The sequence below is a fragment of the Aegilops tauschii genome, chromosome 3 (genome assembly GCF_002575655.3).
Source record: "Aegilops tauschii subsp. strangulata cultivar AL8/78 chromosome 3, Aet v6.0, whole genome shotgun sequence".
Taxonomy (NCBI): Eukaryota; Viridiplantae; Streptophyta; class Magnoliopsida; order Poales; family Poaceae; genus Aegilops; species Aegilops tauschii.
In genome coordinates, this window is record NC_053037.3 from 53481205 (window position 1) to 53491846 (window position 10642).

At 43.1% G+C, this 10642-nt stretch overlaps 1 protein-coding gene across 1 annotated transcript; it reads right to left on the reverse strand.

Annotated features, from left to right (window-relative positions):
• Nucleotides 1-500: 500 nt before the first annotated feature.
• Nucleotides 501-2789, reverse strand: LOC141042699 (uncharacterized). The gene is made up of 2 exons (XM_073511578.1): nt 2710-2789; nt 501-846 (listed from the first exon to the last, which is right to left on the reverse strand). Exons 1-2 carry the CDS (start codon nt 2787-2789, stop codon nt 501-503), a joined length of 426 nt encoding a protein of 141 aa, XP_073367679.1.
• Between the last annotated feature and the right edge of the window lie 7853 nt (nt 2790-10642).

A 10642-nucleotide genomic window follows, 5' to 3' on the forward strand; every position in this document is an offset into this window, starting at 1 on the left:
GGAGTAGTTTTTTTAACTTAGGCGAAAACAGGTTCACAGATAAGTCACCCACTGGGGGTTTTGAACATACGCTTGTGCGAGAGAAATCATCATGGGACTGCAGGAGTCATGTCTTGATAAACAATCTAAAAGTACTGTTATTACATCTCGACAATCCGACTGCTAGGTATAAAATTGACGAAGAAGATCTGCATTCCAGGCGCGCGGCTCGTCGATCTTCTTCGCAATGTTGTAGAGGTGGTTGGCCCCGTTGTGTAGTACCTTGGTGACGATGAAGGGGCCTTCCCACGCGGGGCAAGTTTGTGTGGTCGCTGCTGATCCACTCGGAGCACGAGATCTCCTTCTTGAAATGCTCAACCCTTGACATTCCTGGCGTGGAATCGATGAAGATCTTGCTGATAAACAGGCGACCGTATCAGGGTCATCTCACGTTCTTCTTCCAAGAGATCAACGGCATCCTGCCGTGCTTGCTTTGCCTCAGCTTCCGAGTAGAGTTCCACTCAGGGTGAATTGTGGAAGAGATCACTAGGCAGCAAGGCTTCAGCTCCATACACCATGAAGAAAGGGGTGCGGTCAGTGGACCGGTTTGGAGTCATCCTCAAACCCCACAGGACGGGCGACAGCTCAGTGACCCAGGCTCCAGCTGCATGCTCAAGGTCGCACATGAGTCGGGGCTTCAATCCTTGAAGGATAAGGCCATTCGCCCTCTCAGCTTGACCATTCAACTGCAGGTGCGCAACAGATGCGTAGTCCACCTGAGTGCCTTGGGTGGCGTGGAAGTTTCTGAATTCTTTCGAATCGAAGTTTGAGCCTTTATCCATGATAATACTGTGTGGAACTCCGTATCTGAATATCAACTCTTTCAAGAACTTAATGGTTGTCCTTGAATCTAACTTCTTAATAGGCTTGGCTTCAATCCACTTGGTGAATTTGTCGACTGCTACAAGCAGATGAGTGAAGCCACTTTTGCTGGTCCTGAGTGGTCCAACCATGTCCAACCCCCACACAGCAAATGGCCAGATGAATGGAATGGTCTTCAGGGAAGATGCGGGCTTATGGGACATGTTTGCGTAGAACTGACATCCTTCACACCATTGAACGATCTCCATTGTTGCTTCATTGGCTCGCGACCAGTAAAATCCAGCTCGGTATGCTTTGGCCACAATTGTCCGAGAGGATGCATGGTGACCACAGGTCCCCGAGTGGATCTCTTTGAAAATCAGTCGACCCTCTTATGGAGAAATACATCATTGGGCCACGCCAGTGACACTCTCTCTGTAGGGCTGTCCATTTATCACTGTGATAGCTTTGGATCTACGGACAATATGACGTGCTTCGACTTCATCCTCTGGAAGTTCTTGTCTGAGCAAACATGCAATGTATGGCACTATCCGGTCGGGTGTAATTACTAGGATCTCCATAACCAAGTCAAGGACTGCAGGGACCTTGATTTCAGTCGGATCAGTCGGACTTATCGCTTGGGGAGGCTCTTTTGTGAAAGGATCCTCTTGCACTGATGGGGAATGGAGGTGCTCAAGAAACACATTGCTGGGGATAGGCTTCCAAGTGGAACCTATTTTTTCTAGATCGTCGGCTGCTTGATTATTGATTCGGGGAATGCGGTGAAGCTCCAAACCCTCAAACTTTTTCTCTAGCTTCCTTACTGCATTGCAGTATCCTGTCATGGCGGGGTTTCTGACATCCCACTCCTTCATCACCTGACTTACCACCAAATCTGAGTCACCGTAGACCATCAGGCGACGGACGCCAAGTTAAATGGCCATACACAACCCATACAGGAGTGCTTCATACTCGGCCTCGTTATTGGAGGAATCAAAGTGAATCTGGAGGACATAACTGAGCCGATCACCTCTTGGAGATACTAGAACCACTCCGGCATCGGAACCATTAAGCATTTTAGATTCATCGAAGAACATGGTCCAGTGCTCCGAGTAAACCTGAGTCGGATGTTGCTGTTCAATCCACTCGGCCAAGAAATCTGCAAGTGCTTGGAATTTGATCGCCTTCTTTGCTTCAAACTTAATATCCAAAGGGAGTAGTTCAATTGCCCATTTAGCCACTTGGCCAGTTGCATCCCGATTGTTCATGATTTCAGATAACGGCGCGTCACTAACGACTGAAACCGAGTGATCTTGGAAATAATGTGCGACCTTCTTCACTGTCAAGTAAATTCCATAGACAAGCTTCTGATAATGAGGATACCTCTGTTTAGATGGAGTCAAAACCTCAGAGATATAGTAGGCTGGTCATTGAACTTTGTAGGCCTTGTCTTCTTCTTCTCGTTCCACTGTGAGCACTGTGCTGACGACTTGACCGATGGCCGCAATGTACAAAAGTAGAGACTCTTTGCTGTTCGGAGCAGCAAGCACCAGCTGGGTGGAGAGTAGGGCTTTGAGTTCAACAAATGCTGCTTCAGCTTCGGGAGTCCACTCGAACTTATCGTACTTCTTCATCTATCGGTAAAGAGGCAGTGCCTTCTCACCGAGACAAGAAATGAACCGAGTCAGTGCTACGAGACAACCTGTGAGCTTCTGGACTTCATGCACACGCTCGGGGCATTTCATTCGGACCATAGCGTCGATCTTCTCGGGATTGGCATCTATCCCTCGTTCGGAAATGAGGAAACCTAGTAACTTGCCTCCAGGCACTCAAAAGGTGCACTTGGGCGGGTTCAACTTGATGTCGTACCTTCTCAGATTGGCGAAGGTTTCAGCGAGATCAGTCAGCAGGTCAGAACGTTTGCGTGACTTGACCACGATATCGTCCATGTAAGCCTCCACATTCCGACTGATTTGAGTGAGCAGGCAATTTTGAATCATGCGCATGAATGTGGCGCCAGCGTTTTGAGACCGAATGGCATGGTGACATAGCAAAAACACCCGAAAGGGGTGATGAAGGCCGTTTTTATTTCATCTGGCCCATACAGTCGGATCTGATGGTATCCGAAATACGCATCAAGAAAAGACAAGCGCTCGCATCCTGCTGTCGAATAAACTATTTGATCGATACGGAGGAGCGGAAAATGATCTTTCGGGCAGGCCCGATTGATATGTTTGAAGTCAATGCACATGCAGAGTGAATTATCCTTCTTGGGGACCATGACGACGTTGGCGAGCCACTCGGAGTGGTATATCTCGCGTATGAACTCAGCTGCCAGGAGCCGAGCCACTTCCTCGCCAATCGCCTTCCTCTTCTCCGCAGCAGAGCGGCGGAGATGCTCTTTGACAGGTTTGGCCTTCGAGTTGACCCTCAAATAGTGCTCAGCCAGTCCCCTGGGTACACCTGGCATGTCGGATGGTTTCCATGCAAAGATGTCCCAGTTCTCATGGAGGAACTGGATGAGCGCGACCTCTTATTTGTTGTCGAGTGTTGTTGAGATATTGGTTGGAGCGGCCGTGGGATCTTCCGGGTGAATGTGAACTTGCTTTGTTTCTCCCGCCGACTGAAAAGCAGATCCAGAAGCTAGCTTCTTAGAGCGGAGTAGGTCACTCGAGTCAGCGTTCCTCTTGTACTCTTCCAGTTCCACTACTGCCATCTGCTCATCAGCAATTTTGGATCCCTTTTGAAGACATTCCTCGGCTCTCTGCCTATTCCCAATGATGGTGATCATGCCCTTGGGTCCGGGCATCTTCATCTTGAGGTACATGTAACATGGATGGGCCATGAAACTAGCATAAGCCGGTCGTCCCAAGATAGCATGATAGGCACTATGAAAATCCACCACTTCAAACGTCAACTTTTCCTTCCGAAAACTCTTCGAGTCACCAAAAACCACATCAAGAGCAATCCGACCGAGTGACTGTGCCTTTTTCCCCGGGATGACTCTGTGAAACTGCATGTTGCTTTCACTGAGTCGGGACATCGGAATGACCATCCCTTGGAGGTTTTCTGTATAGAGAATGTTCAAACCACTGCCGCCGTCCATAAGAACTTTGCGCAACCGAGTGCCACCTACGACTGGATCCACTACCAGTGCTTGCCGCCCAGGGGTAGCAACATGAGTTGGGTGGTCTGACTGGTTGAAGGTAATGGGAGTCTTTGACCACTTGAGGTACGTTGTAGTCGCTGGAGCAACCATGTTCACCTCATGATTGATGACCTTCAGTCGACTTTTTCTCTCAACATCAGCAAAAATCACGAGTGTGGCGTTGACCTTCGGGTAATCTTCTGCCTTTTCTTCATCTTCATCTTTGTCAGAGCCCTTTTCACTCGACTGACCTTCACGGAACTGTTGAATGAGGAGTCTGCACTGTTGAGTGGTATGCTTGGGTAAAATCAGGTTACCCTCTTCGTCTTTCTTCGTGTGAATGGCACACGGTAGATCCAAGACGTCCTGACCTGATTGGTCTCTCTTCTTCTTAGGAATCCACTGCACTTTGGCCTTCCCTTTGAACTTGCCTTGATGAGCTACCACTGCGGCTTCTGCTTGACCAGCAGCCTCAGCTTTGCGCTTCTGTTTCCGACTGGGGTTCCCGCCTTCGGTGTCAGGATCTGTAACTTTTCCTTTGCCACTACGGAGTCGGTCCTCTTCTTCGCCATTCACATATTGAGTAGCTATCTCCATCAATCGGTTCATGGATAGGTCGCCTGATCGACCAAATTTTAGTATGAGCTCTCCGTACCGGACGCCTTCCTTGAAGGCGCAGAATGCCTGGTGCTCTGAAACATTCTCGACCACATGGTGAAGTGTGGTCCAACGCTGAATATAATCCCTCAAAGTTTCGTTTGGCTTCTAGACGTAGTGCTGGAACTCAGTCAGCCCAGCAGGTCGCTTGCAAGTGCCTTCAAACGTTTTGATAAACACTCGGGCCAAGTCTTCCCAACAGTATATGCTGGCAGGAGCCAACTGGTTCAACCACGCCTGGGCCGAGCCTTCAGGCATTGGCCACATCATCATTGCCTCCACCAATCTGCACAGCCACTCGGTAATCTTCTAACCACATATCTAGCTTCGACTCGCCAGTGAACTTACTCATCCCTGCGGCCAACCTGAAGTTGGGAGGAATCTCAGTAGCTCGAATGGCCCTACTGAAACACTCAGGCCCAGAACAAATGCTCTGCTTCCACTCGGGCGATCCCTGTCCAAACCCTCTCGGTTAGCCCTGCCTCTGTCAACCAGGCCCTACACGAGGACTGACCTTGCATCAAACCCAGGATCTCGGGGGTCGACTGGAACCCTCCGCTCATCACCGTATGGGTGCCTATCATCATATCGTCGGGGTGCGTGCGAACCACCCCTCGGAGGGGGCGTAGGCACTTGTCAATGCTCATCATGGTGACATTGAGGATAAACTGCCCATGGCCTTGATCCAGGTACTGGTCCTGGCGATAAATGATACGTCTCCAACGTATCTATAATTTTTGATTGTTCCATGCTATTATATTACCATTCTTGGATGTTTTACAATCATTTTACAGTCATTTTATATCATTTTTGGGACTAACCTATTGACATAGTGCCAAGTGCCAGTTGCTGTTTTTTGCTTGTTTTTTACATCGCTGGAAATCAATATCAAACGGAGTCCAAATGCAATAAAACTTTTTGTGGATTTTTTATGGACCAGAAGACACCCAATGGGCTGGAGAAACACCTGGGGGGTGCCCCGAGGGAGGCACTGCCCAGGCGTGCCCAGGTGGGTTCTACCCACCTTGGTGGCCTCCCGCACCGCCACTTTGCTCTATAAATACCCCAATATTTCAGAAACCCTAGGGGAGTCGACAAAAAACAATTCCAGCCGCCGCAAGTTCCAGAACCACCAAATCCAATCTAAACACCATCACGGAGGGGTTCATCATCCTCATTGGTGCCTCTCTGATGATGCGTGAGTAGTTCACTGTAGACCTACGGGTCGGAAGTTAGTTGCTAGATGGCTTCCTCTCTCTCTCTCTTTTTATTCTCAATACAATGGTCTCTTGGAGATCTATTTGATGTAACTCTTTTTGCGGTGTGTTCGTTGGGATCCGATGAACTTTGAGTTTATGATCAGATCTATGTTTTTATCCATGAAAGTTATTTGAGTCTTTTGATCTCTTATATGCATGATTACTTATAGCCTCATATTTCTTCTCTGATATTTGGGTTTTGTTTGGCCAACTTGATCTATTTATCTTGCAATGGGAAGAGGTGCTTTGTGATCGGTTCGATCTTACGGTGCTCGATCCCAGTGACAGAAGGGGAACCAACACGTATGTATCGTTGCTATTAAGGATAAGAAGATGGGGTCTATTTCTACATAAATAGATCTTGTCTACATCATGTCATCGTTCTTATTGCATTACTCCATTTCTCCATGAACTTAATACACTAGATGCATGCTGGATAGCGGTCGATGTCTGGAGTAATAGTAGTAGATGCAGGCAGGAGTCGGTCTACTAATCTTGGACGTGATGCCTTTATAATGATCATTGCCTGGATATCGTCATGATTATTTGAAGTTCTATCAATTGCCCAACAGTAGTTTGTTTACCCATTGTATGCTATTTTTCTCGAGAGAAGCCACTAGTGAAATCTACGGCCCTCGGGTCTCTTCTTTATTATATTTGCCTTTGCGATCTACTTTTCTTTGTTTTTATTTTCAGATCCATATCATCCAAAAACCCAAAAATACCTTGCTAAATTTTATTTGCCTTTATTTGCATATATCAATCTATCACAATTTTTATCCCATCTACTTGCCAATTTCTGGCCCCGTTGCCCGAAATGGGTTGACAACCCCTTTAATACGTCGGGTTGCGAGTATTTGTTATTTGTGTGCAGGTGTCGTTCACGTAGTGTTGCGTGGTTCCCCTACAGGTTTGATAACCTTGGTCTCATCACTGAGGGAAATACCTACCGTCGTTGTGCAGCATCTTCCCTTCCTCTTTGGGGAAATACCGATGTAGTTCAAGCTGGCATCAAAAGGAATTTCTGGCGCCGTTGTCGGGGAGACATCATCAACATCTACCAGGTTGCTAATCACAAATCTCATCTCCTTGCAATTTACATTATTCGCCATTTGCCTCTCGTTTTCCTCTCCCCCACTTCACAAAAATTTGCCATTTTATTTGCCCTCTTTTTCGTTCGCCGTTTTCTCTTCAGATCTGTTTTTTGAGTGCAATCTTATTGCGTAGTCACAATGACTCAAGAGAACACCAAGTTGTGTGATTTCTTCAATACCAACAACAATGATTTTATTAGCACTCCGATTGCTCCTCCCGCCACTAGTGCGGAGTCTTGTGATATTAATGTTACTTTGTTGAATCTTGTTATGAAAGATCAATTTTCCGGTACTCCTAATGAGGATGTCGCATCCCATCTTAACACATTCGTGGAATTATGCGATATGCAAAAGAAGAAAGATGTGGACAATGATATTGTGAAGTTGAAATTATTCATGTTTTCTTTGCGAGATCGTGCAAAAATTTGGTTTTCTTCTTAGCCTGGCAATAGTATCGATTCTTGGGATAAGTGCAAAGATGCCATTATTACTAAGTATTTTCCGCCCGCAAAAATTATTTCCCTTAGAACCCAGATCATGAATTTCAAGAAACTTGAACATGAGCATGTTGCACATTCTTGGGAAAGGATGAAATTAATGCTAAGGAATTTCCCAACTCATGGGTTAAATCTTTGGATGATTATACAAAAAAATTATGCGGGGTTGAATTATTTTTCTCGTAATCTTTTAGATTCTGGCGCGGGTGGTACTTTTATGGAAATTACTTTGGGTGAAGCCACCAAATTGCTTGACAATATTATGGCAAATTATTCACAATGGCATACCGAAAGAGCTCCTACTAGTAAAAAGGTCAATTCGGTTGGAGAAATTTCTTCTTTGAGTGAAAAAGTTGATGCTCTTATGAAATTGGTTGCTAATAAAAGTGATCCTATTGATTTTAATGATGTGCCTTTGTCTACTTTGATTGAGCAAAATAGTGATGACATAGATGTGAACTTTATCTCGCGAAACAATTTCAATAACAATGCATAGAGGTAATTTTAATACTAGGCCTTTTCCTAGTAATTCCTCTAATAATTATGGTAATTCCTATGGTAATCCTTCTTATAATAATAATAATAGGAACACCTCTGATCTTGAGAATAATATTAAAGAATTTATCAATACTCAAAAAGTTTTCAATGCTACAATAGAAGAGAAGCTGAATAAGATTGATGATATGTCAGAAGTATTTCTGTGCCTAAGGTTGAGGAATCAATTAAGGCTCTTTATGTTTCTATGGATGAAAGTAAGAAAACAACCCTATGCTTACAACTAGAAGAGAATTTTAAGAAAAGGCATTTTGTAGTGATTGCTTTCATAAAAGTGATGAAGATCTTAAAATGATTGGTGTTTCTTCTATTGATTCTTTGTTTAGTAAATTTAAGATTGATAATAAAGGGACTGAAGAAGAGTCAACTTTATCTAGAAGGCGTCTCGATAATTCAGAGGGTGAAAATCTTGTTGAGAAAATTGATAAAAGTGGGTTTGAAGAGGTCAAAACTTTAACTAGTGATGAGCCCACTCTTTTGGATTACAAAGACTTTAATTATGATAGTTGCCTTGTGATTGATTGTATTTCTTTGTTGCAATCCATGATAAATTCACCCCATGCTTATGAACAAAATAAAGCTTTTACTAAACATATTGTTGATGCTATGATGACAGCTTTAGAAGAAAAGTTGGAATTCGAAGTTTCAATTCCTAGAAAATTACATGATGAATGGGAACCTACTATCAAATTCAAGATTAAAAATTATGAGTGTTTTGCTTTATGTGACTTGGGTGCTAGTGTGTCTACAGTTCTGAAATCTTTATGTGATGTGCTTGGTCTTACCGATATAGAAGAATGTTCTTTAAATTTGCACTTGGCGGATTCTACTATTAAAAAGTCTATGGTAAGAATTAATGATGTTCTTATTCTTGCAAATAGGAATTATGTGCCCATAGATTTTATTGTTCTTGATATTGATTGCAATCCGTATTGTCCAATTATTCTTGGTAGACCGTTTTTACGCACTATTGGTGCCGTGATTGATATGAAAGAAGGCAATATTAAATTTCAATTTCCACCAAGGAAGGCTATGGAACACTTCCCTAGAACTAGTATTAAGTCACCATATGAATCAATTATGAGGGCATCGTATGGATCTAGAAACAAAGATGACAATACTTAGATCCTTTGGGTTATGCCTAGCTAGGGGCGTAAAACGATAGCGCTTGTTGGGAGGCAACCCAACTTGTATCTTTTTGATTTTTGGTTTTCTTGCTGTTTTCAATAAAATACCCAATTATGCCTCTGATTAGATGTGTTTTTGTGGTTTAAATTAGTGTTTGTGCCAAGCAAAGCCTTTGGGATGATTTGGGTGATGGTTGATTTGATCTTGTTGAAAAACAGAAATTTTTGCGCTTAGAAAAATAATTTTGATAAATCACAGAAACAAGCTTTTGCTCTGAATTTTCTTACACGAGATTAATATACAAATTGCTCACGTTGTCCTCATTTTTCAGAGCTTTTGGAGTTACAGAAGTATTCGAAGTTTTCAGATTGCTACAGACTGTTCTGTTTTTGACAGATTCGGTTTTCTTTGCGTTGTGTGCTTGTTTTGATGATTCTATGGTTTCCTTTGAAGAGTTTTGCCATAGAAAAGTTGGAATACAGTAGATATAATGCAGAAATAAAATATGAATGGGTTTGCAACAGTACTTATAGTAGTGATTTGCTTTCTTATACTAACGGATCTCACGAAGGTTTTGTTGAGTTTTTTGTCATTGAAGTTTTCAAGTTTTGGGTGATATTACGATGGATGAATGAATAAGGAGTAAGAAGAGCCTAAGCTTGGGGATGCCCATGGCATCCCAATCTATTATCCAAATAGAAGCAAGCAACTAAGCTTGGGGATGCCCGAGTGGCATCCCCTTTTTCTTCTAACGACCATCAGTATTTTACTCAGAGTTATATTTTTATTCATCACATACTATGAGTTTTGCTTGGAGCGTCTTGTATGATATGAGTCTTTGCTTGTTTCGCTTTTTAAGTCATGAATCCTTGCTGGATACAGCTATTTGAGAGAGCCAAAATTATGCCATGACTTGTTAGAATTGCTCTCTATGCTTCACTTAAATCTTTATGAGCTATGGAATTGCTCTAGTGCTTCACTTATATCTTTTTGAGCACGGTGTGCTTTATTATTTTTTAAGAAATTCTCTCTTGCTTCACTTAAAGTATTTTGAGAGAAGAAAATTGTGAAGCTCATGTTCTTCACTTAGATTTGTTTGAGCTATCAAAAGCAACATATGAAACTAGTTCCAAAGTGATAGATATCCAAGGAGGATATAATAAAAACTTTCATGAAGATCATTGGACAAAATAAACTTGATTCTTTGTAATAGTTTTGCAATATGTTGATAGTAATATGTGAGTCATGTTGATGAGTAATTATGCTTTAGTAAGAATATTGATGTTAAGGTTTGTGATTCCCTATGCAAGCACGAAAGTCAGTAGTTATGCAATGAAATTACATCCTACTTGTGGTGCATTATTCGGTGTTAGTTATTCTTAATGCTTGCTTATGAGATTTTTCGTTTCTTGGTTGGATGCTTCTCAATCTTTTGCTAGCCTTCATTTGCACTAAGTATGATCA